We start from the raw sequence: 27424 nt of genomic DNA, 5'->3' as shown, positions 1-27424 counted from the left end.
TGCTAGAAGGAAGGTTGAGATGGTTTGGGAATGTGATAAGGAGGGGCACGGATGGCCCAGTTCGTAGGTGTGAAAGGCTAGCGTTGGATGGCTTCAAGAGAAAGAGAGGTAGGCCGAAGAAATACTGGAGGGAAGTGATTAGACATGACATGGAGCAGCTTTAGCTTACTGAGGACATGACCCTAGATCGGAAGGTGTGGAGGTCGCGGATAAGGGTAGAAGGCTAGGATGAGTGCGTGGGTTGTAGCAAGTAGTTAGAAGAGCTCATGTATAGCCGGGTTAGCAATTCTAGTCAGGAGGGTTTGGAGGTGATGGGTGCCTTTGGTCTGTGAGTGTATGTTACTACTAGGTGGTTGTGTTATTCCAAATGTCCTTTTCTTATCCCCTAATTCATATTGCACTTATTTATCTTATTCGTATTGCTCTGATTTCTATTTTATTATGTCTTATTCCTTATTTATGTTATGTCATGCATCTTACTTCATGTTTCATTACGCTCTTGTTTACTATTCTTTATCTTGAGCCGGGGGGTCTATCGGAAACAACCTCTCTACTTCTTCGGAGGTAGCGGTATGGACTGCGTACATTTTACCCTCCCCAGACCTCACTTTGTGGGAATACACTGGGTTTGTTGTTGTTGTTTTCATAATTTGACATGTCAGAGTTCACAGAAAATGTAACCTTCCATGGAAGGTTTATGATTTGACTTCATTTCAGTATAAATGTCGAGATAAGGTATTAAGTAGAAGTAGGTTCAAGTTTATAATAATGCCTACAATGCTATGAGGATTTTCTTTGAGGCTTCAAAAATTGACCAAAGTTTGATAAATAAGCTTGGTTCTTCATGGTAGATATGTGTGCTGTGAAGGATTTCTATTTTTATCTAGAGATAAATAGAAGATTTAGTTAAAAGGACTGTACTGGATGCTGGCTAACTTGTTGACTCTGAATTATGAGATGTCTAGCAGATTGGGTTATCGTTCAGTTAACTTTGAGAAACTGGGTTTGCAAAAGGAGAAATTGTAGGACTCTTGGAAGCATTTCTGGCACATAAAAATGAAGCTCCGAAGTGTGTATCATGATTATTCACTTTTTGCTGGGAAAAAGGGAGATATGGTGATACATGTTGTCTCTAATATCTGTCTGTTTTTTTTTTCTTTTTGGGGTGGAGTGGGGTGTGTGGGGTGGGGTTGAACTCTGTTGTGCATTATGATGAACTAAGTTGGTGTTTTCTTATTGTTGCTGTACATCCTGGACTGGACTTCAAAAACATTTAAGGTTCTCTCCATTTTGAAACTTGGTAGATGATTCTTTGTCATTTTGGGGAGAGTACATGGTTATATAGAGATGTCAGACTACACAGGAACAAGACCCCCTCACGCTGAGCTAAATCAGTTTATCTGAGTAGGTCCTTTTTAGCCTATTGGATGAATGATTGTTTCTTTACCCTTTTGTTGATTTGTAGTGGGGAATTTTCTGAATTTATATTTCTTTCTTGAACGAGTTACGTTCTTTTGTGTCTAAAAACTTTACAACTTGTAGATTAGTTAATTCAAAGGTTGCTTTTGGATTTATGTAGGATTTTAATACTAGTAGATTGTTTAACTCTTGTGGGTGAGATACGGGAGTAAACGTCGCCCTTTTTATGTTGAGATTCTTCAATACTTAGAATTCTTATTGTTGAAGAGAATACTCAAGTAAATAAAAGTGTGCATTCTATAACAACTTAAGCTTTTAGATGAGATGGTCACACATTTCAACATGATATCAGTGCAAGTAAAGGTCGTGGGTTTGAGTCTCATTTCTACCCATTAAAAAAAGAATTTACACATGGTTGGCCTATGGAAAGAATCAGGCTCGCACGCGAAGGGTCGTATTGGAGAGAATAATTATGTAAATAGAAGTGTGCTCTCTCTAGCAATTTAAGCTCTTAGATGAGATGGTCTTATACGTCAACACTTATTATATGAGATGGTCTTATATACGAGCGGCAACATTCCTTTTTTTTTGGGTTTAAAGGCTCTTTTTTCTTTTCTCGCTTAAAGTGTTCGAGAATTTCACTTCTCTTTCTTATATGCATTATTTTTATTTACACAATTTATTTATCAGGAAAGTCAAAGTGAATATACAGCAAGATGTGGATTCTGAAGGTTCAATCCCCAATCACAGTGTAAACGGTCCTCAAAGAGAATCCAAATTGGAACTATTTGGCTTTGATTCTCTTGTAAATATTCTAGGTCTCAAGAGGTAAGAGGTAAACATTCTGTTTTCTTTTACATTTATTTCCTTCTTTCCAACAAACCTTTTATCTTGTATTATATAAATATAATAAATACAGCTCCAACCTGTTCCAGTTTGAGGCGTGGTTGATTGATCGCTTTAGATTTACTTTGATTCTTCTCTCTCTCTCACTCACTCACTGACTCACTCACTTTCTCCCAGAACTGTCTAAAAGTTGTAGCACTTGTGAACAACATTGGAGAATAATGAATCTTTCTCTGTTGGTTGGGTCTTGGCTTGGGGTTAATTTCGAATTTTGAAAGACTTGATGCATGTCCTTATTAACTTATCATTTTTGTATTTTCAAAACTGATAATTTTCAAATTCAACTTTCCTTTTCAGTATTTGAGATTTGAATAATATTATGGTTCTAATCAATCTTGCTATTTCAGCATGACGGGGGATCAAATTCAAGCGCCACCCAGTCCGAGAGATGGTGGGAATGTGTCTATCACTCTTGAGCGGCCCAGGGTACTGTAATAGGTTCTTAATCATCCGTTCTATTTTCTTGAAGTTTTATGTCATACCAATTAACACTACGTTTGGCTTAATGGAAGGGGAAGAGAAAGGGGAGGAAAACATGTAACTCTATTTCCATAAATGAATTATCTAACTTACCTATGGTGATTTGTTACAACTGGAGGAGTAAACAGAGTGCTCCTTTTTATCCAGTTCTTGAGAGACTGGAAAAGTTCACGTGGATGGGTACATTTTATCCTCTCTACCCTTTTGCTTCCTAGCCAATGGAGGGAACTACCCCTTCTCTTTTCTTCTATTCCTCTCCTATAACTGATCCTCTCTGATCTCCAACAAAACATGTAACTTTCTTTCAAGGTAGAGTCTCCCATGGAATTCTCTTTCCTTTGCGGTCTTTGTTGTCGTATCCTATGCCTTCCTCTCTTTTTTTGAGGGAGGCCGACCGGGAATGGTTAAAGAAATATAGCGTCTGCATCTTTGAATAAATGCTGAACAGTGGGTAAGAAGGTGGCTAAAGGGTAGAGTGAAGTTATAAGAAGACAAAAGTGTAGAACTTACTTTAAAGTAAATCCATTGTATGTCAACATATTGTTGATTGGTTTAGTAATAAATTATCATTGCATACTCAAGTCTGCTTTAAAGAAAGCATCAATGTCTTACACCATTCCAAATTGTCAATTTTTTTTTGGATAAGGTTCTTATTTCTCAACGAGTAATCTTCGAATGTTAGATCTCGTGTTAGTGATGATCTAGTCTTAAATATAGAGGAGGTTGCTGGGATCACCATTTCCCTGCCTTGCTCTTCTTTGCAAGAGGGGAAAGTAGACCCATTGAACTTGTTTCCCTATTCATGTAGTCCTTGGCACTTTAATATGGCACTTATCATACTATTTTAGTGGAGTACCGTTCTTGTAATAAAACTGAGATCTTCGGATTTAAAAGTTCTTTTGTGTCGAAAATAAAATGTTAGAAAACAGAATACATGAACAGAATATTCAAAAAGGTTAAAGCATGGGAGATCCTCAGTAAAAAGTTTGTTGATCTTTTGGTGTCTATCAATAAATTTGCTGTGCTAACTCTCAGTTTTACTCATAATTTGTGCAAGATAAGATGAATCTGAATTGTTTAGTGTGTTATTAATTATCCAATATGTGGTAAAGTGAGTGCATATATATTCTTCAAGTGGCTGCCTGAAATAAAAATATAACAGTTTAGTTGGTTGTTCTCCCCTTCATTTCCCCATTTCCCTTACAACTTCATTTAATGAGGTTTGTTTCCGGTTTTATTTCTGATCAGCATGGAAGAGAGTATGAGGGATATTGTTTTATGCTTCTCTAGTTACTTGGTTGGTTTCACGTACTTCTCTTGCAATTTGATTTACTATCAATTCTCACAATTATGGACTTCCATTTGGGCTTAAATGAAGAAGTGGAGATATTCATATTGACAACACAACTTGTTTGTGACTGAGACTTAGTTTTAGTTGTATTTGTGCATTCATCAGAACTTGCACTTTTGAGATTTGAAATTCATTGATCACAACTTGCAGCTCACATGCATTGCTGAATTATGTAATTCTCTATTGATGGGTTGCTCAATGGAGCTTTGAATGCCTTTTTAACTCTCTTTCCTGTGAATGCTGTTGTAGCCCACTGCTGTCAAGTCTGGGACATTGATGGGTGTCTTCGTGCCATGCTTGCAAAATATTATGGGAATCATATATTATATCAGATTTTCTTGGTATGTTGCATCATATCCATTCCTTTATGTGTTCTCTTCAGATTCTTTCTGTGGACAAGATTTATAATGCTGTAGCTATCAAAAGGCGATCAAGTCTCATGTCCATAAATCTGCATTTTAAGGATTATGGTCAACATTCTGGATGTGGATAACTTCCTTTGATTTCCAATACTTTGGCATTTGTAATTCCCGGGTTCCATAAATTCCTGCACTGATTGTTATGCTGAGTGGGTAAATTGTAAAGTAGATTACTCTATGTTTGCTATGTTATGCTTGAGTGGTCTACTCACATCAGAAGTATGGGTTGATATAAATTTTAACATTTTTCTGTGAGGTACTCAAAGTGAGCTGAACTTCCTTTTATCTCTGGTGAGGATGAAGTTAATTTGTGGTTTGTTAGAATATGAGTAGAAATAGGAATAGTATATAAAAATCCTACTTGGAAAAGGATTGTACTATAGTGTCTATAAATAAGGTCTCGATGTAATTATGTAAACACACAATGCAATAATATTTTCTCCATTATTTCTCACATGGTACCAGAGCAATTGATGAGAAGCCTCAGGAAAAAAGTCACCATCTGATTTGTGTCATTATCTGTTTTGTGGGTTGTGTGCAAAATACACCACCACCAAGAGGATCGGAAAGCTCAGGTGACAAAAACCCGACCAAAACCACCAGAAAGTCACCAGCCACGCGCCCCCACGCGCCTACCGGAATTCCAGCGATATCTGTCACGCGTCAGCGCGTGAGCCATTCTCCGGTCGATTTTTTCAATTTTTTCTTTTCTGTTGGGATCACCCAGATACTCCGACCTCCAACTAGCTTTTGTTTTTTCTGTTTCAGCGAAGTTTCACAGATTCCGGTCACCGGAACCCTAATTCCGGTGACTTTATATTTTTTCCCCCTGGTGAATTTCAGCAATCTCTAGAACCCTAATTCTGTTCTTGGTATTTTCAAGTCAAAATTTTCAAGATGTCTTGTGGGTATGATGTTTTTGGCTCAAAAACTATTGGAATCGGATGTTCAAGTCTTATGATCACTTCCGAACCATTGATGGCAAGTTCAAATTATTTAGCCTGGGCTTTCTCAGTTGAGTTGTGGTGGAAAGATCAAGGTGTCCAAGATCACTTAAAGATGAAGGCTAGTGTGGTAGATGAAAAGGCAAAATCTATTGATTCCAAGTTTGTTTCGCCCATTCTAGACATGTTATCTAGTTTGGGAAAAGGCTTTTGCTTTATACTCTAATGACATATCTCGTTTTTATAATGTGATATCTCGAATGACCAACTTGAAGAAACAGGAATCCGATATGTCTACTGGCTTGGGACAAGTACAAGCAGTCATGGAAGAATTTGATACATTGATGCCCGTCACTGCGGATGTGGAAAAACAACAAGATATAGACAGATGTTGTTTTTAGTTCTTACACTTGGACCTTCTACTGTCCATGATTTAGTACGTGATCAGATTTTAGCTAGTACGGTTCCTACAATTGATGAGTTATTCTTTCGTCTGCTTCGTTTTGCCGCGCCTCTTAGTCACAAAGTAATTTCATCACCCACCGTTGACTCCTTTATTCTTGCATCTCAAACCATAGAAAAACGAACATATCAACTTATGGCGAGGAGGAGGTCGTTCTGGAAAATCTCGATCAAAGTGTAGTTATTGTCATAAAGTTAGACACACTCAGGATATATGTTATATTTTGCATGGTCCACCACCCAGTTGTGATCCTATTGCTGTAAAGGAATATAATGCATTTCTTCGGAATCGAGCAAGTAAGTGGACATCTCCACAGCCTAATCGACCATCCAATAATGCTCATATTGCCCAGACAGAATATGATGAGTTCCTTCAGTATCGAGCAAGTAAGCAGACATCTCCGCAAGTAGCCTCAGTTGCCCAGCCTGATACTTCTGTAACTGGTAATCCTTTTGCTTGTGTTTCACAGTCTAGTACTCTTGGATCATGGGTCGTGGACTTAGGTGCTTCTTTGATCATATTTATGGTAACAAATCATTTCTGTTTGATATCGTTTATTCACAATCTCTTTCTGCTATTACTTTAGCCAATGAAATCCGAACAAAACCAAAAGGAGTTGGACAAGCCAAATCACTATCTTCTGTCACTCTAGACTCTATTCTTTATGTCCCTGTTGTCCTTTTAGTCTGGCATCTGCTAGTCGTTTGACACGTGCCCTTTATTATAGCATAACTTTTTTTTATGATTCTTTTCTAATGCAGAGTACGGGACAGAAGATTGGCACAGGCATGAATCACAAGGCCTTTACCATCTAATCTCTTCAAATTTCTTCACAACATGCTTCGTTACAGACCCTCCAGACCTAATTCACAAACGTTTGGGACATCCGAGTCTATCCAAGCTGCAAAAGATGGTGCCTAGTTTGTCTAGTTTATCCACATTAGATGACGAGTCATGTCAAATCGGGAAACACACCCGTGCTACTTTTTCACGTAGTATTGAGAGTCGTTTAAAGTCTATTTCTCATTAGTTCATTTTGATGTTTGGGGTACTAGTAGAGTCAGTTCACCCTTAGGTTTTCGTTATTTTGTTAGTTTCATTAATGATTTTTCACGATGTACTTGGGTTTTCTTAATGAAAGATCGTTCTGAGATATTTTCTATATTCAAAAGTTTTTGTGCTGAAATCTTAACTCAATTTGGTGTTTCTATTCGTACTTTTCATAGTGATAATGTCTTAGAATACTTATCCTCTCAGTTTTAGGAGTGTATGACTCATTAAGGAATTATTCACTAGACATTTTGACCGTACACCCCTGAGCAGAACGGTATTGCAGAAAGAAAAAATAGGTATCTTCTTGAGACTGCTTGCACTTTTCTCATTGAATCCCATGTTCTGCTGCATTTTTGGGGCGATGCAGTCCTGACTCTTGCTATCTAATTAATAGAATGCCATCATCTTCCATTCAGAATCAACTTCCCCATTCTATATTGTTTCCACAGTCACATCTCTACTCTATCCCCTCTCGTGTCTTTGGGAGCACATGCTTTGTTCATAACTTAACCCCTGGAAAAGATAAACTAGCCCCTCGTGCTCTCAAGTGTGTTTTCCTTGGTTACTCTCGAGTTCAAAAATGGGTATCGTTGTTATTCACCGGATCTTCGTCGATACTTTATGATACTTTATGTCCGCTTATGTCACATTTTTTGAATCTAGATCTTACTATACATCTTCTGATCATCCTGATATCTCTGAGGTTTTACTCGTATCTCCAATTTTACCCACACGATCCTTGGTCTTACTCATATCTCCAGACTTACCCGAACCAACCTTTGAGGAATCAACAGTTACTTCTACGTCTCCAGCTGTAGTGCCACTACTTTTGACTTATCATCGTCTTCCGCGTCCACTATTAGTCCCAGATGATTCATGTTTTGCGTCGGATGCTGCTCCTACTACGGACTTGCCTTCAGTTCCACTTCAAAAACGTATGTGTTCCACTCGTAATGCTAACCCACATTATACTTTCTTGAGTTATCATCACCCTATTTTGCTTTTGTATCATCTTTGTTCTCTATTTCCATCCCTAAGACTATAGGTGAAGCACTTTCTCATTCAGGATAGTAGCAAGCTATGATAGATGGGATGTCTGCTTTACATGTGAGTGGTACTTGGGAGCTTGTTTCCCTTCCTGCAGGTAAATCTAATGTTTGTTGCCGTTGAGTCTATGCAGTCAAAGTTGGTTCAAACGGTTAGGTTGCTCGACTTAAGGCTCGCCTTGTTGCCAAAGGATACACGCAAATATTTGGGCTTGATTATAGTGACACTTTCTCTTCGGTGGCTAAAATAGCATTTGTCCGTCTTTTCCTATCCATTGCTGCTATTCATCATTGGCCTCTTTATCAGTTGGATATTAAGAATGCTTTTCTGCATGGTGATCTTGAGGAAGAAGTCTACATGGAGCAACCACCTGGTTTTGTTGCTTATGAGAGTCTAGTAGCTTTGTATGTCGATTGCGCAGGTCACTTTATGGTCTGAAACAGTCCCCTCTAGCTTGGTTTGGAAAGTTTAGCACAGTAATTCAGTAGTTTGGGATGATTCGTAGTGGAGCTGATCACTCAGTGTTTTATCGATATTCTCAACCAAATCTGTGTATTTATTTGGTGGTTTATGTTGATGATATCATTATCACCGGCAATGATGAAGATGGTATCACTAAATTGAAGTAACATCTCTTTCAGCATTTCCAGACTAAAGATCTCGACAGAGTGATAGGTATTGAAGTTGCTCAGTCCAGATCAAGTATTATTATTTCTCAACACAAGTGTGCCTTAGACATTCTTGAGAAAACAAGAATGATGGGATGTAGCCCCATTGACACTCCTATGGATCCAAATGCTAAACTTCTGCCAAGATAAGGGGAGCCACTTAGTAATCCTGAAAGGTATAGGCGGTTGGTTGAAAAGTTGAATTATCTCACCTTGACTAGACCTGACATATCCTTTCCTGTGAGTGTTGTAAGTCGGTTTATGACTTCCCTCCGTGATAGTCATTGGGATGCAGTTGTTCGTATTCTGCGATATATAAAGTCAGCTCCAGGTAAAAAACTACTTTTTGAGGATCGAGGTCACGAGCATATCACTGGATACACAGATGCTGATTGGACAGGATCACCCTCTGATAGATGTTCTACCTCCGGATATTGTGTTTTAGTAGGAGGTAATTTGGTGTCTTGGAAGAGTAAGAAACAGAGTGTGGTTGCTCGATCTAGTGCGGAAGCAAAATATCGAGCATTGGCTGTAGCAACTTGTGAGCTAGTTTGGATCAAACAATTGCTGGGAGAACTAAAATTTGGAGAAATCGGTAGGATTGAACTTGTGTTTGATAATCAAGCAGCCCTTCGTATCGCATCAAATCCAGTGTTTCTCATTTCATGAGAGGACTAAACACATAGAGATTGATTCTCACTTTATCAGAGAAAAGATACTCTCGGGAGATATTGTTACAAAATTTGTGAAGTCAAGCGATCAACTTGCAGATATCTTCACCAATTCCCTCATCGGTCCTCGTATTACTTACATTTTTAACAAGCAAGGTACATATGATTTGTATGTACCAGCTTGAGGGGGAGTGTTAGAATATGAAGAGAAATAAGAATAGTATATAAAAATCCTACTTGAAAAACGATTGTACTATAGTGTCTATAAATAGGGTCTCGATATTATGTAAACACACAATTCAATAATATTTTTTCTCCATTATTTCTCACATGGTGTATGTTGACGATATCGCTATCACCAACAATGATAAGGATAATATCACTAATTTAAAAAATCTCTTCTAAACATTTTTAAACTAAAGACCTTGGAAGATTGAAGTAGTTTCTAGGTATTGAGGTTAATCAGACGAGATCAAGTATTATTATTTCACAATGGAAGTATGCCTTAGGCACAATGTAATCAAAAGCAAAAGAGCGCAAATAATCTCTAAGATCTGTTGGGCGTTAAGCGCAAATAAAGTGTGGGCTTCTACGAAAAAAGGCACAAGTGGAAAAACTACAAATATATATATGTTTAGTTCAAGATGAATAATTACATGCATGAAAAACATATATATATATATATATATATATTCATTGGCTAGGAAAAGTATGTCTTAAAGCCTTGATAACGACACATTAAGCAAGGTGAAGCGCTCAACATGCTTTGAACCTCACTTCAAGGCTTAAGCATGTCTTTGACAACATTGCTAAGACATTCTTGAGGAGACAAGAATGATGGAATGTAGACCCATTGACACTCCTATGGATTTGAATGCTAAACTCTTGCTTGGACAAAAGGAGCCACTCAGTGATCCTGTAATATATAGATGGTTGGTTGTTAAGTTGAATTGTCTCACTGTGACTAGGGGTGTTCATAGGTTTGGTTAAAAACCAAACTGAACCGTAAACCGAACCAAACCAATTAAAAAAACCGACGTTTGGTTTGGTTTAGTTAGGTTTGGTTTTAAATTTAAAAAAAAAAAAATGCTATTTGGTTTGGTTATGGTTTTACTTAAAAATAACCGTGAAAATAATCAAACTGAACCGATAAATTTTATATATATATTATAATTATTTATCTATAATTTTAGGATGGAAGGCTAGTGCCATTTTGGGTAGGTAGGGTAGGGCATTACTTGGTGGGTGTAGTATTCTTATTATGATTTCTTGTTGCTTGTGGTGTTATGATTGTTTACTAGTCTTTGTTTACTCTTTCCCTGTATGTGGCGTCTCTATGTTTTGTCTTGTTCCAGGTTTTCTGGTATGACTTTGATTACTATTCCTTGTCTTGAGCCAGGGGTTTATCGGAAACAGCCTTGCTACATCCTCTGGAGTAGCGGTATAGACTGCTTACCCTCCCCAGACCTCACTATGTGGGAATATACTGGGTTTGTTGTTGTTGTTGTTGTATTTATCTATAATTTATAAATAAAATATGAATATTTTATTAAATTTAATCTAAAACTAAATTTTAATCTATGTCTAGCCCAACCAATACTTTAGCCCAATTGCCCAAAGCCCCAAACCCAAGCCCAACTCTACCTACTATTACTAATAAGTTAACCCTACGATCCCTACCTCACTTTTTCTACTTCAGCTTTCACAATACGAGTTATCATGGTTTCTAGTTCAAATGGTAGTTTTATGTCTCCTTGTTTATTCAATCGTTTCCCTATATGATTAGCTCACCTAGCTAGTCTTTAAAGTAAACAGATAACTCAAATTTGCCCAACTCTGTCTCTTCTTGCAGTACACTGCAACAGAATACAAAGCTCTGTGTACATGTATGTGTTTGTATGTTGTTGGATAATCTTAGTGCCTACAATACAAAGCTGGTGCTTTTCATCTCAATGTTGGTTTTGTTTAATGTGTTTGTTCTAATTTTTAAGAGTTTATAATGTCATTTGTCCATCACTGTACAAATATTTCATGAGAAATTGTTCAATGTGATACTCTTTTCTATGGGTTAAAAAGAGGAGTTTATTCTAGAGATGTTTGGAGTAGGCTAGTCAATAACCGAAAAAACCGAAAAATCGAACCAAACCAAACCGACAAAAACCAAACCGACGGTTATTTTCTATTTGTGGTTTGGTTTGGTTTTAGAAATTCAAAAACCGACTAAATTGATTTTGGTTATGGTTTTAATCACTAACCGATCCAAACTGACCCATGAACACCCCTAACTGTGACTACTATTACAACAACAACATACCCAGTAGAATCTCACAAGTGAGGTCTGGGGAGGGTAAAGTGTACACAGACTTTACCACAAGTTGAATTATCTCACTGTTACTAGGCTTGACATTTCTTTTCCCGTGAGTGTTGTAAGTTAGTTTATGAATTCTCCTAGTGATAGTCATCGAGATGCAGTTGTTTGCATTCAAGGTGATATATAAAGTCAGCTCCAGGTAAAGTATTACTCTTCGAGGATTGAGACCACGAGCAGATTGTTGGATATAGAAGTGTGGATTAGGTAGGATTACCTTCTGATAGACGTTCTACATTTAGATATTGTGTTTTAGTACGAGGTAATTTGGTCTCCCGGAAGCATAAGAACAAAATGTTACTCGATGTAGTGTTGAAGCAGAATATTGGGCAATGACTATAGCAATGTGTGAGCTAGTTTGTATAAAAAGTCCTTATTACAATTAAAATTTGGAGAGTTCAGTAAGATGGAACTTGTGTGTGACAATCAAGCATTTCATCCTCTACTTATGGGAATGCTACTTCGAGAAATGTTGCTTCTGAATAAAGTTGATATGTTACGAGAAGAAGCTGGGTATTTTCCTATGGCTTGGACCTGTTCATTCATATTACATCAGTCTGGTACTTCCTGAGAGGTCTAAGCACATTAAAATTGACTGTTTATCAGGGAAAAGATACTCTCAGGAGATGATATTACAAAATTAAAGTTAAGTGATCAACTTGCTGATATTTTCACCAACTCCCTCATTGGTCCTCATGTTAGTTACATAGGTAACAAGCTCGATGCTATGCACCGGCTTGAGGGGGATTGTTAGAATAGGTATTGATTGTACATAGTATTCGTGCATGGAAAAGAATTGTAATGTAGTGTTTATAAATAGGGTGACTATAATAATGTAGTTTATGTACCTTATTAATATTTTCCCATGATTTCTCACATCAGTGTAGTCAGAGAAAGGAGGAGGAAGTAGAAAGGAAAGATGCACTTTGTGTGGTGGGTGGGGGTTGAACAATTATCTATTTTTGTTTTCGTCTGGTCTTATCCTTTTCTATTTGACATGATGTGATGCTTTGTTTCTCCTATGCTGTAGGATTGTTGGTATGGCTGGGATTGGTGAGTCATTGTTGCTCGTTGCTTTCTGTGGATCTTGCACTTTCCTGACCACAATATCATTAAGTGCTATTGCCACCAATGGTGCCATGAAGGTGGGAAAGAGTTGCTCATCAGATAGGATTTGAATGAAGATAAAGATCTCAATTTTGCTTTCCTATATCAGACACATGCACTTGCGTTTTTTCTAGTAGCTTAAATGGTCAATGGTATCTTTTATTTGTTTTCTCAAAATTAGGGCGGAGGACCTTACTATCTCATTGGTCGTGCTTTGGGTCCAGAAGTTGGTGTCAGCATTGGGCTTTGTTTTTTTCTTGGAAATGCAGTTGCTGGAGCAATGTGAGTTTACGATCTGATCTTTTGTACTAATTGCTACTCACTTGTTGAATGTTGCAAAGGCGGGGCTACATTGTGTTCATCAGTTGGCACTATCTATAAGTTTGAGTTAATGTTGCCTGCTATCACATGATACAGGTATGTATTGGGAGCTGTGGAAACCTTCCTAGATGCTGTACCAGCTGCTGGCATTCTTAGAGGTATTTCTTGAGTGAGATTGTCGCTGTTGATTTATTGCCTAGACTTTATTGGGTAATGCATTATTTTGTCAAATTCATTTGTAGTTCTGAATTTTACTGTCTTTTATGCAGAAACTGTCACAAAAGTTAATGGTACAAATATTGCGGAGCCCATTACAAGACCAAGTTTGCATGACCTGCAAATTTATGGGATTGTCGTGACTATTCTTCTCTGCTTCATAGTTTTTGGTGGTGTAAAAATGATTAATCGTGTCGCACCAGCATTCCTTGTACCTGTTTTATTGTCATTGATGTGCATATTCACTGGCATTCTTTTGGCAAGGCATGATCGTCCAGCAGGTTTATGTTGTTTATGCCTACTTTTTTAAAATTCCTTTTTGAAAGCTTTGTGAAGTGTTCTGCTGCGTAGAAGTTGATTGTACCTGCTTAAAAGTTAAGATATATGAAGAAAAACTTGTTTGACAGTGTAAGGTTTTTCCTTTTCTCTCTTTCTTAGTCGTATGCTGTCGACTAATTCATTTTGTTCTGTCCCTTGAGAAGAGTGGAAACATATTGCTATTGCTAATCTAGTCTGTAATAATCAATCTGAATTGATATCTCAACCTCTGCAATTTCTAGCTCTTCTATTGCTTCATTGTGGTTGTTACTGCTTTGAGAAAAATATTCGTCAAGATTGGACTTCCACTCAAAATAGTCTCCGTTATTTGAGGTGGAGCACTAAGAATACTTCATCTTTCAAAATGGAGCAAGAATTAGTACTAGGTAACCGATAGCGTCTATAACTAACGGAATGCCTCATGTGCCTTTCAAGTTTATGTTCTCTGAAACAAAAGCTGATTGCTCTGTTCTTCTGGGTTGGTCTCTTCTTCTGCACTTTATCTTTTTGAAGTTCTTTCAGACAAAGGTTACATCAACTTTAAAACTTCGTATGAAAAAAATGCTTCATCAATTTTAAAAACCTGAGAACAATCAGCTTTTGCAAACTGACTTGATTGACAGGTCACTTGTACTCTTGCTGTTAAGATGAATGTCCTGTTCAACTTGTATTAAATAGGCAATCTATTTTCTATAATATTATTGCAAGGGCCTTCATCATCTGCTAAACTGCATCACTTCAAGACACACTGAGGTTCTGTCTCCCCTTTCTTTTCTCACCTCCCACAGTCTGATGTGACTGTTAAAAGCATATTCTGGTCTTCAGATTTTTTTATCTCAGATTCAGCTGTGACAGGAGCTCGTCATTGCAATTGGTAGCTCACTGCATTACCGTCATCATGTTGTGTACTCACCACCTCCTTTTTTATGTTATTAACAATCTCAGTTGTGCAATTCCACTGTCTTCCCTTTCTTTTAAATTAGGACAGGAAGAACATGTCAAACACACTGAATACTTCTTTCTGTAAAAGAGAAAAATGTTTAAAGGAAAAGAAGAATATGTCAAACACACTGAATGCTTATGTCTATGTAAAGCTTCCAAACTACTCATTGCTGACGCCATTGCTGATAACAGATCTGGGTTGGCTCACCTTCCATGGACAGGAAGTATTCTGTTTGTTTTAGTTGGAAAAAGTTATCTAGGACTAAATATGTTCCTAGTATAGGAAAGGTGGAGGCCTATTAGTGCTTCACCACAAAGAATAGGGACTATTTTGAGTGGGAGTCAAATTTGGAGGACCATTTTGGGTATTTTCTCTTATTGATTGCTCTATGGATTTAGGTCCTTTCCTCCTGCGTTTAGGACATTCTAAATTTACAGTTAGGTTTGATGTATGCTACTCATGATTATAGCATAGATCTTCAAGTGCATTTCTTTCTTTGCTTTATGGGAATGGATGCTATTGTCACATTTGAGTGTTGGACAAAATTTAATAGCTTTCTACTTCTTGACTTCATCATTAATTTAGAGGAGGGAGCAGAGTTCTAGCTTCCTTCCTCGTATGCAAAACGCTCATGGAAAACTTTATCCTGATCCATAGTTAAATTTGATTTTCTTTTGTTTGATTATATGAAGGCAAGGTCATTAACTTCTCTTGCTGTGCATGGTACAGTTGGAATTACGGGGTTGAGTGTGAAATCTTTCAAGGAGAATTGGGGTCCTGCATATCAGAGGACTAGTAATGCTGGGATTCCAGATCCTAATGGAAAGATATACTGGAGTTTCAAGTAAGGCTTGCAGATCTTTGTTTCCTTCTCTCTTTTCAATTTCGCATGATACTTTTGCTAGGAATAAGTAGTCCATTCATTTTCTGCCTTTTACTTCAGTGATGCGTAAGTTCAAAGTGTGAAGATGGGTCTAATATTTGATTGTTGCTCCATGTAAGTGCGTTGGTAGGTCTTTTTTTCCCTGCTGTGACTGGGATCATGGCAGGTTCGAACCGTTCAGCCTCGCTAAAGGATACTCAGCGTTCAATTCCTGTTGGGACATTAGCAGCAACTTTGACGACTAGTGGTTTGTATCTAGTTTCAGTGCTGATCTTTGGATCCGTTGCAACACGAGATAAACTTTTGACTGACAGGTTCGTCTAAATTGCAATGCTCTTATGATATTTCTTGTTACTGAGTGTCATAGTTTCTATAATGAGACTTAAGTATGCGGAGGTATATCAATTACTTCCCAAAAGTAGGTGGTGGATACAATCATGTGTAGCAAACTATGATCGATGTAAGCATATAAAACTAGCACTACCTCGAGCTCAACATAGCCATGTAGTAACACATTGCATGCAACCTAGTGTAATATAGTTTGGAAACTCAAAAAGGTCGGGTACACTAGCAACCCATAATACTACGAGGGCACATCAAATCCGTTAAAATGTCACAAGGGCTTCACAGTAGGGCCATGATGGCATTAAGTATAAGGAATATCTTAGTATAAGTCCACAAGGGCATCATGCATAAGGTCACGAAGGCATCACATAAGGCCATGAGGGCCTCATGCAACTCACAACTCCTCCTGTTGTTTTGGATGATGCTTGCCTTTCGAGGAAAAATGAACATCTTAGAAATCCATAATATCTCCCAAAAAGATATATGCATTTAAGCATAAGGCTTCAAGCCGTCAAAACATTCTTTTAACATGTTCAGTTCCGTTTCAATTTAGATATTTCAAATTTTAACATAAACATGTATTATTATATCGTAGCTCACTTTGGGAGTCCAAGTCGGCATTTGGCCATGGAAATATTTTCACTTTTTTCTGAAAATTGTTTTACTTTAGTGAAAAAAGTGAAAATTAGTGGTGTTTGGCCATAGAAATTATTTCACTTTAGTGAAAATTGTTTTTGGAAAAGTGAAAACAAGTAAAACTTGTTTTCACTTTTCTCACTCCCATTTCTCTCACAAAATTTCAAATACAACTCCAATTTATATTCATGGCCAAACACAACTCCAGCTCCAATTCCAACTCCGGAATATTATTATTTTCGTGGACAAACGGGGCCTAAATAAATCATGAAATTGTAAAAGAGTTCAAATAACATAATCACATAATCAATTTGTCTTACGAATCTGTGTGCTTTCCTCTGCTTTCCTCTGTTTTATATTCCTTATGGGTGCCGTATTTATGTTATGTCATCTGCTTCTGTGCTTTACTATGTGTTTGTGTGATATCTTGTGCCTTGAGCCGGGGGTCTTTCAGAAACAGCCTTTCTACTTCATCAGAGGTAGAGGTAGAGGTATGGACTGCGTACATCTTACCCCCCAGACCCCACTAAGTGGGAATACACTGGGTTTGTTGTTGTTGTTGGTACATAATCAATTTGTCATTTGGTGCTTTCACGTCTTAGCGACACTATCACATATCGTCTCCACATGCATTAGGCCACAGGATACTTCAAAGTGCTCGTATGACTTCAACAAACACTTATAAGCATGCCATTGATGGAAAATCACAGTTAGGGGGTTCTGTCTCCACTTACCTAAGCTAGCTAAGCAACATAACTGGCATGAGATCAATGATGCGCTCATGACTTTTCATTTACAAACTAATAACATACCATCATCATTTCTTGTCCCAAATGCTCATGGGTTTCTTGGGGCGTTGGCCTTAGGCTAATCCAACCTTGTGTCATTGCTATGAGGTGACCCATTGCTTGAACCTTTTCCAAACCCGCAATGTATGGCCTTCACATAACCTATGCAAGTCGTCAGTTCTAGCTCAAGCTATAGTGAAATCATTACCTCAAGAGAACAAAATCTCAATTTTTGACCCTTACGAAATTTTAGGTGAAGCATCAGAAATCTAGACAAAATCAATGAATTTGGGGATTAAATAACATTAAGCAACCACATTAAACTCACCTTAATGTTTGAGAAGAAATTTAGGGTGAAATCCTCCACCTGGAGTCGTGGTCTGTACTAGGAGTTGGGATGAAGAGGAAAATCCCAACTTTTGCAATTTAGATTGTTCAGACACTGGGCACGTGTGATTGCATGTGCAGTGGCATCCTAGGAATAAACTATATGTTGTAGCTCGCGTAACATGAGCACTCCAGGCCTGGCCATCCTTCAACGTGCAATAGGTGCACAGTAGTGGCCAAATGTGCTGCTTCTATTTTCTTCTTTGGTCAAAACATGCTGTAATCCCCCGCTGGCTGTCCGGTCTTTTCAACTCAAAATTTAATCATGGGTACGCTATGGGGCGGCTGTAGTGTGCCCACTGGCTATTCCTCAACTTTTAACCTCCAAAATAACTCCTCCTTGGCTAGAGGTCATACTTCAAATCATTTCCAACTTATTCCCAACATTATGATCATCATTCAAAACCACAACTAAGCAGTCCATACTCTGCCAGCAGGTAGTTTTGATGAAAACTGTAAAATTCCAATTCTAATGGGACATAACAATTGCTCTAAGAACTAGGCTAGTTCTGGTGTCCTTTCTCTAAAAAGAGGATTTAGGGGATTTGTCACTTGAAACCTGATGAGTAAAATATATCTAGACTATCTAGAGACTACTGTGAGGGAGAGGATTATTGAGCTTTAAATTGTGAAGATGTCGTTGAAGTTCCCAAAGGAAAAAGCAGGTGTTACAACTAAGCTGAGAGTTTAGATGAACTTTCTTTTAAGCTTTAGATTGTCTTCTCCATTCAAATGTTTACTAGTTGTAAACTACAAATTTTGAGATGGTTGCTACGGCTAATCAACTCGAATTTTGCTTTATATGACTGCATTATTGCATCAATGGATTTACTTTTTTTTTTTTTTTTTTTTATAAATGGTAATTAGCATCAATGGATTTACTTCTCCGCCTTTGCATAAATTATAAATTGATATTCAGTTCCGATTCTCACTATTCTTGATTCAAAGTAACGATGCTTTCTTCTTTTGAAATTAGTACTGATGATTTTCTTTTGGCCGTCATCCTAGCTAGGATTTAGAAGACATGGCTTTCCTTGTTCATTATGACTGACTCTTTCTCACTCGCATGGTTCAAATCAATGATGCTTTCTTCTTCTGAAATTCATACTGATGATTTTCTTTTGTCTGTCATCCAAGTTATGGTTTTGAAGACATGGGTTTCTTTGTACATTATGCCTCTCTCTTTCTCATTGCTCAAGTTCTGGTCGTAATTTCTTTCAGTTATAAGGCTGATACTCCATCTGTTTAGCTTCAATATATTTGTGATTGAGAGTTTTATTGACTTGTATTTGACCAATAAGTACATAACTTTGTAAGAAAAAAATTATATTATTATATTGAATGGTATTTCAAAAGCTACTTATGGTGCATGGCTAATGCACTCGTGCAGGTTGTTGACCGCTACAATTGCTTGGCCGTTTCCAGCAATTGTTTATGTCGGTATCATCCTTTCAACCTTGGGGGCAGCCCTTCAAAGCTTGACTGGTGCACCACGTCTCCTTGCTGCGATTGCAAACGACGATATTCTACCAGTTCTGAACTATTTTAAAGTGGTAGATGGAAGTGAGCCTCATGCGGCTACTTTCTTCACTGCCTTCCTCTGCATTGGATGTGTCGTAATTGGGAATTTGGATCTTATTTCACCAACTATAACAATGTTTTACCTCCTATGCTATGCCGGTGTGAACTTATCCTGCTTCCTTCTGGATCTGTTGGATGCTCCCAGCTGGCGACCTCGGTGGAAATTCCACCACTGGAGTATCTCTCTTGTTGGAGCATTACTTTGTGTAGGTACGGTCTTCTACTTTTGCTGTTGGAGAACTGGTATTCTTTCTCTGTTTTGGTTAATATCACTTTACGGCAACAACAACATTCCTAGTGTATTCCCAGAAAGTGGGGGTTTGGGGAAAGTAGAGCGTGCTCAATCTGTACCTCTACCCCAGAGGTGAGGTAGAGAGGCTGTTTCTGGATAGACCCCCGGTTCAAGACAAACAGCTGTAGTAGAAGTACAAGCAACAGAAAAATTCTTTGCTCAACATAAATATTTGCTTCATATTGCTTTATCTTGCCCAAAGAAACCATCACTTGGTGCTACTTGTTATAGATTAGTGAGTATCCAGGAGCTTGAACCTGATAATGTCTGACTTGGACCTTTAGTAGTCCGTATATTGCTTCTCCTAATTTGCATCAGTAATCATTTAGCCTATTTTTGACAGAAATTGGCAACATTTTCCCGGGTAATTTTTTGTTCATTTGATTGTACGCTCAGCTACCAAACTAGGCTTTTGCTATCAATTCTAATTTGAGACCTTGAAAGGGCTGGATGTGTTCTTTTTTTGCTTTTTGCTGTGCGTCATAGAAATTTTAATAGAAAAAAACTATAATTATAATTAGGAATGATTCAATTATTTGGCAAAATATATGATCAGCAAAATGTCAACTTATTACAGTCTTTCTAAGAATAAATTAGTCAAGAGAAGAAAACAATGAGGTTTAAATATACTACCAGTCAGAAAGAAATTTATTTTGTGGACATTAGTGGCTTTTTGTTCAAAATATGGACGGAGTATAGATCTTGTAACTGTCAATGTGCCGAACAACTTTGTGATTTCTTATAATTCAGGTGAACTTGTGATTTTTAAGTTGACAGAATAAATTTTTAATAACAAGTTTACAGAATAAATTGAAAAACCTAGAAAGAAGTGCTAGAAAGGTGGTGCAAAACTAGTTATATTGGTTTTTCTTAACCTTCGACGTCAAGTGCAAGTTCTTCTTTGTCCAAGCATAGGTGTGTGGACTTGTTTTCCAGTCCAAGAAGCCCAAGTTTGACGATTCCCTGCAGAACTAAAAATAGGACTTACTATTTCTAGTGTTGTTTCGTTCCTTAGTAGGTTCGTAGTTTCATTTATAGTTTCCCTTTTAAAATAGGTATTCTACTTTCCTGTTTTTAGCTATTTCCTGTCAAGCTATCCTTTTCCATTAAAAAAAAGAAGAGAGATTCAAATAGGTCTTTTAGTCATCAAGAAGAGATCCTAAGCTCTAAAGTTGTCTCACGCCCCATGTCAGTATGCTTATGTGTTTCTGAGTATCTTCTGTGTGCAATTTTAGCTTTACCCTTCTTCTTTATCCTCGTCTTTAGTCCAAATGTGCTGGTTATCTTGTTCTCGACTGGGTGTGATGCATTTTTTCTCATTAATTGCTTACAAAGTGGTTGCTTTAGAACTTCCTAAACATTTGATCATTCAAGAACTTCCTACCTGCAATCGCATCCATCTGTGTCATCCAGAGCCAAAATTTTGTTGTCACTCTTTTGTAGTTGTTTCTTGTTTCTAACAAGTGAGTAGTTATAACTGAATTATCATCTGTCATTTTGTTTTTAAATCAATTGATTCCAAGTTATACAGCCCAAACACCTTTGATTCTTGAAATCTTGTTTCCAGTTGAATATATTCATCTTGATTGATAGGTTCTTACTTAACTTGAAAATCATGTCAATTTGTCTATTCGGCTGATTGTTATATTAAAATAAAGAACAGAGAAGAAAGTATCTCTCTTTTACGCTTGACATGTTATGATCCCGTTGCAAAAAGTCCCACATCAGTTAAATGGGGAGCTGATGTGGGACTTATATAACCTTGGGCTCGCCCACCTTAATAGCTAGATTTTGGGTTATGGTTCTCCCTGAGTTGTATCAATGGTATCAGAGCACCCATCACCCTCCTTGCCCACCGGGCCATGGAGGTGCCTGGGCACCTGACTTGAGAAGGCAGCGCTACCTGGGAATCTTGTGGTAGAGTGAAAGCTACCCAGTCTGGAGTCATCCAGGACGATAGACATGGAGCGTGGCGGTCTGTTATGATCCTATTGCAAAAGTCCCACATTGGTTTAATGGGGAGCTGATTTGGGGCTTATATAAGCTTGGGTTCTCCTACCTCAATAGCTAGCTTTTGGGGTGTGATTTTCCTTGGGTTGTATCTTGGCGATAATGTAAATATTAACCTGGTTTAGACGTCTTCTGATCATTTGCTTGGACATGGGTTTGGAGCCTTGGAGAATTCTTGGTTACTGTTCTTGTACATGAGTTGGTGAATTTATTTTTGGCATAAATTGTTACCATTAACCTTATTGTTATCCATCAGATGGTTTGTTTGGACATGGTTTGAGGATCTTAGGTGACTGTTCCTCCATTTTCTATATTCTTCTACAACTCTCAATGTTTTCAGTTTGATAGAATTCAGACTTTTGGGCTCAGAGATCTGATTGATTCCTTAAGAGATCTCTTAATTTACTTCTAGATCTGATTGGTGTTGCTTAGTCCAACTTTTCCTTTTCTTTTCCTTTTGTTAATTGGTTGCACCTTTCTTGCATTTCTTGAAAGTGTAGACAGTATATTAATATCAGCAGAAAGGCTGTCCTAGAGCCACATTTACCATTCAAAAAGCTGCACAGAGCCAGTAATGATTCTGCATCATCTACAAAGCTATATTTACACCAGAAATCAAACAAAAAATAAGTTCATCTTGATTTTCTGGGTGGAGCTATATCCGACTTCAAAACCATCTTGTGTTTCTCCGTCTGCAAATTATCTTCTTCTTTTTTCTTTTACCCCTCCTTAGTAGCTTCCACCCTTTTTCCTCCCTCGGTGATTCAAATTCATCAAGGTTGAAAGTGAGGAGTGCTTACCATCTGTGCAACCTCCTATGGTCTCTGCAAATTATCCACCATATGTATGCAGGTAAGTTTTCCACCATTTCTTTTGCCTCATAGAGCCGCTATTATAATCCATCACTTCAGCAGATCGCGAGTAGCCTTAGGCAAAGTCCACCTGAGCCCTATTATGTTGAGGAACAGCTGTCATAGCTGATCTGTTATTGGGTAATGCAAGAAGAGGTGAGTAATGCTTTTTGAGTCAACACCACATAGAGAACATCTGGAACATAACTTAAATCCCATTATCCTGCTTGCTGAGACTTGGTTCTTTTTTCTTTCTAGGATTCTGTTCTGGTGCAGACAGCCACATTAAGTGGTAGTTTTGTTCAAGTAATATTGGGAAGAGTGTGAATCTTGGTTTATGATCCAGATGTAGGATGGCCTGTTTCTTTGCCTGAATAGTGGTAGTGATTCAACATTGCTGATGAGCCAGACTCTCCATTTTTTATCACCCACCCCCCACCCCCAACCAATCCAATGCCCCAGACCCCACTTTGTGGGATTATACTGGGTTTGTTGTTGTCTAAGAATCCAAGGATTGACTCATATGGTAAAGGCAATGCATAGAGTTCTATTTCCTTCTGCATTTCAGAGTAATGAATGTTCTCTTTCTGCTGTTCCTTTTCAGTGATCATGTTTTTGATATCGTGGTCATTCACCGTGGTATCACTAGCCCTAGCAAGTCTAATATATTATTATGTGAGTATCAAGGGGAAAGCAGGAGACTGGGGTGATGGTTTCAAGAGTGCATATTTTCAGCTTGCTCTTCGCAGTTTACGATCTTTGGGAGGTACGTTCTTGTCTATCTCTGTATCTGTTTATTCATTTAAATTTCTTGTCAAACAAACATAAATCAGACCTTCCATACTGTCCATTCCTTGTCATCATAAAACATCTCTCGTGTGTACTTTGTAATTGTTTAAAGGTTGAGTGAAGGAAGCACAATTTAGGATTGTCATTGCAGGATCTCACTTTTTCCAATTATGTGGTTTACCTACATTCTGAAGAAAGTGCATTACTAGAATCACTTTCTGTGTGCAAATTTATATATATTGGATCTTATGTTGCTTTTGATTCAGTTGCTACAATTGAAGAAGGCTCAAATCAGATAGGTTTTTCTTCTCTAAACAAGTGCTTGTAGGAAAAATCATAATGTTTCATAAATCATGCTTTTCATAAAAATCACGGAGCTCATGAAGTCGAATAATTATAAGCATAGAGAAATAGTTAATAGGAGTTCACGAGTTTGGATTAAATCCACCTGAAGGAACATAACTGCGATTCATAGGACACCACTAATTGGATTTGGCCCGTGAATATAAGTTCATAGAAAACATGGTTTTGCGTACATAGCTTAATAGTTCATGGAGGTTTAATGAAACTTAAAGGGCAATTCACTTATTTTATTGCAATATAAGCATTAGTGAGGTTTATAATTATTTGGAGCACCGAAGGAAAGTACCACCTTCTATTTATCTCCTATTCAGTAAGCATCATATAGTTGAAATCTACTATACTGTCATCCTGGTTAAATCGAGCACATTTTAGTATCCATCCAAAGGACTCTATTGCATCTTTTATTCTTGGCTTGGCATTATCTTGTATTTTCTCATGAGAAGGTTATTCTAAGTGATCTTACGTAGTGCCTGTAGACATCCAAAATGACACACAATAAACATCAAATTGTTTATGCAGCAAGTCAGGTACATCCCAAAAATTGGTACCCTATCCCCCTCATATTTTGTCGTCCATGGGGCAAGCTGCCAGAAAATGTACCTTGTCATCCTAAGCTAGCTGACTTTGCCAACTGTATGAAGAAAAAAGGCAGGGGAATGTCCATCTTTATATCTATTATAGATGGAGACTATCATGAACGTGCTGAGGATGCCAAGGCCGCTTGCAAACAGTTAAGTACGTATATAGACTACAAGAATTGTGAAGGTGTTGCAGAAATAGTTGTTGCTCCCAACATGTCAGAAGGCTTTAGAGGCATTGTTCAGACTATGGGCCTTGGGAATCTGAAGCCAAATATTATTGTTATGCGGTACCCTGAGATATGGCGGCGTGAAAATTTAACTGAAATTCCAGCTACTTTTGTTGGTATCATAAATGACTGCGTTGTCGCAAACAAGGCAGTAGTTATCGTGAAGGGTCTGGATGAATGGCCTAATGAGTATCAAAGACAGTATGGAACCATTGATTTATATTGGATAGTTAGAGACGGTGGTCTTATGCTGCTGCTCTCTCAACTGCTTCTCACAAAAGATAGCTTTGAGGGCTGTAAGATTCAGGTATTCTGCATTGCTGAGGAAGATTCTGATGCAGAGGGACTCAAGGCTGATGTAAAGAAATTTCTTTATGACCTGCGTATGCAAGCTGAGGTAATTGTCATTTCCATGAAGTCATGGGAAGGCCAAGGGGAACAGCAAGAATCCATTGAAGCATTCAGTGCTGCGCAGCACAGAATAGCTAGTTATCTGGCAGAGATGAAAGAGAGAGCGGAGAGGGACAAGACTCCTTTGATGGCTGATGGAAAGCCAGTGGTTGTCAATGAGCAACAAGTTGAAAAATTCCTGTATACCACTTTGAAGCTGAATTCGACGATTCTAAAATACTCGAGGATGGCTGCAGTTGTGTTTGTAAGTCTTCCTCCTCCTCCTGCCAATCATCCGGCATTTTTCTACATGGAATATATGGACCTGTTGGTTGAGAATGTACCTAGGCTATTGATAGTTCGTGGATATCGTAGAGATGTTGTCACTTTGTTTACATAGGCAGTGCTGTTCATACATTTCCTTTTTACCTCCCCTCTCTTTGTTGCTTTATTTTAGTAGTTCAAATTCAATTTGTTACTTTCTATCTTACCTTTTGTTGTTCCCCTCTTTTCCTCTAGGTGGGTGTACGATATGGTTTTTGTATCATTAATTCTTTTGAACTGAATATTTGGGGAAAGAAAATTTTGTTATTAATTAGTCTTTTAAAAACTGAGATGGAAAATCTCGTTATTGATGAATCTCAAGTTGGTTAAGGTACATTGTTCCCTTGTGATGCATCAAGATACTCCCTCCGTCCCAAATTTCCTAATTTGGTGTCCCATTTTACTTGTTCTTTTTTACTTATCAAGACAAAACAATTTTTTTTTTTTCATATTTATCCTTTGCATTAATTACTTTTTCTTTAAATTAAAATGTAAACATCATTTAATAGGGGTACTATGGTAAACTAGCCATGTTATTTATTATTTTTCTTAGTAGCTGTGCTATCCCAATTTGGGACGAGTAAAATGGGACGGAGGGAGTAAAGCAGAGGTGTTGTTTCATCGGGAACAAGTTATCCCCCGGGACTAGTTATCCCACCCATGATGTGGGGATAACTAATCCCCGGATGAGTTATCCCAATTAAACATGGGATAAACTCATTCTAGAATTAATCCCGGATTAGTTATCCTAACCAAACAAGACCGGGAAGAATCTTATTCTTCAGGTATCCCTCATAGTGAGTACATATACTTTCATCGTTTTAACTTTTTCCTTCTCTTTCATTGTCCAATCTTAGCTTGATTTTTCTGAATTAGTAGTAGTTTTTGTTTCTCAATAAAAGAAATATTGGAAGGAATTAATTCTAAAAAAATTAAACCAATTATTATAGCTTTTCATCTTCATCTCATAAAGTTAAGAAGAGTGAGCATAAATATACATGAATTTTTTTAAAAAGTTTATGACATCTGATTTTGTACTTTAGGCGTCGGACAATATGATGGTGACGTAGAGAGATTGATTCATCGTATACAATTAAGTTGACAAAATTCGGAATTGACATGGACCAAATAATGCAGCATATATATGAAAAGAAAACTTCGATAGAAAAAATGTCACAAAATATTTCCTACTCAAAACTCCTGTTTCCAAACAAGTCAAACTAATAGAACCCCAACGAAATTTATGGTGAACCGAGAAAGGATTAAAATTGAGATGAGGAACAGGTACCCTCCAAACAGGCTAGAGCTTAATAAATAAATATGGTGAAATCTAACTTTTATATTGATCTTCTTTAAATTTATTAATTAAGTTAAATGTACATAGATAGCGTAATCTTTTTAATACTACTAATGTGATTTAGTTGGTTAATTATAAGTTATAACAAATTTTCACCATATGCTTTTGACATTATTGTATATGTATATCAGGTTTAATAAAATAAGTTTCTTGTTAGAATAGGTTAATTTTTAGATGGCGAGTACAAAAATACATAAATTTTCACTGTGTATAACTTACCTCCAATCTTCTTTTACAATAAGACATGTCACTTTTAATCAAATGTCACAACCTATAGAGAAAGTAACGATGCATGTTGTGCTGTGTGTACTTTATATTATGCATGTTTAAAATCAATTAATCAATCATACTTCAAGCCCAAAAGAAATTGGAGCAGATAAAGAGTAATTTTTTTTTTAGTATAAACAACATAAATCCAATCTTAAATGAAACTAATTACATAAGATCCCGAATTGATTTTTTTTCTTCCAGATTTGAAAATATACATATACACGTCGAAGTGCCTCATACATAACTCCAATGTATGAGGAAACTGTTTTTCCTAAAATTATGAAAATAAATCATATCCAGTTATTCTCTTACCTTAATAAGAACAGTAATTAATGTTTTGATTTTATGTATGCTTAAAAATAGTTACTGTAATTCAAATTCAAAAAATATCTTGAAACATTACCACAATTATTTTTTTGTTATTGTGATTTGAAATTCAATTTGAAAAAAAAAATGATTGTTTTCTTTCGTTTCCCAAAATCAATATGAACAGCAATATATTGTTGAGGCATTCGGACTCTTGGCAGCCTGATATTCTTTATATTTGAAGTACGGAGTCCGATAAAATTCAAATTCAAAAAATATTCTGACTATATAATGTTATGACATGTAATTACTATATAATATTAATAATGTATCCGAAGTATGGAGTCCGA

The 27424-nt window shown here is 37.2% G+C and overlaps 1 protein-coding gene across 4 annotated transcripts in view; it reads left to right on the top strand.

Annotated features, from left to right (window-relative positions):
• LOC107867863 (cation-chloride cotransporter 1) overlaps positions 1 to 25431 on the top strand; it is a 28758-nt gene extending 3327 nt beyond the window's left edge. The window contains exons 2-13 of one of the 4 annotated variants that reach the window (XM_016714322.2): positions 2110 to 2247; positions 2673 to 2751; positions 4406 to 4497; positions 12820 to 12934; positions 13078 to 13178; positions 13314 to 13375; positions 13487 to 13714; positions 15424 to 15538; positions 15697 to 15891; positions 19124 to 19524; positions 23072 to 23233; positions 24139 to 25431. In XM_016714322.2, the coding sequence (XP_016569808.1) occupies positions 2110 to 2247; positions 2673 to 2751; positions 4406 to 4497; positions 12820 to 12934; positions 13078 to 13178; positions 13314 to 13375; positions 13487 to 13714; positions 15424 to 15538; positions 15697 to 15891; positions 19124 to 19524; positions 23072 to 23233; positions 24139 to 25217 (2767 nt within the window). In that variant the 3' untranslated portion in view covers positions 25218 to 25431. Of the gene's footprint in view, positions 1 to 2109; positions 2255 to 2672; positions 2752 to 4405; positions 4498 to 12819; positions 12935 to 13077; positions 13179 to 13313; positions 13376 to 13486; positions 13715 to 15423; positions 15539 to 15696; positions 15892 to 19123; positions 19525 to 23071; positions 23234 to 24138 lie in introns of those variants that run through there. The other 3 variants (XM_016714328.2, XM_047393590.1, XM_047393593.1) reach the window with 3 other exon arrangements.
• The last annotated feature ends 1993 nt before the right edge of the window (positions 25432 to 27424 follow it).

Source organism: Capsicum annuum, chromosome 1 (assembly GCF_002878395.1).
Source record: "Capsicum annuum cultivar UCD-10X-F1 chromosome 1, UCD10Xv1.1, whole genome shotgun sequence".
Classification (NCBI taxonomy): domain Eukaryota; kingdom Viridiplantae; phylum Streptophyta; class Magnoliopsida; order Solanales; family Solanaceae; genus Capsicum; species Capsicum annuum.
The sequence above is the reverse complement of the archived record's forward strand: the minus strand, read 5'-3'. Positions and strand labels throughout refer to the sequence as shown.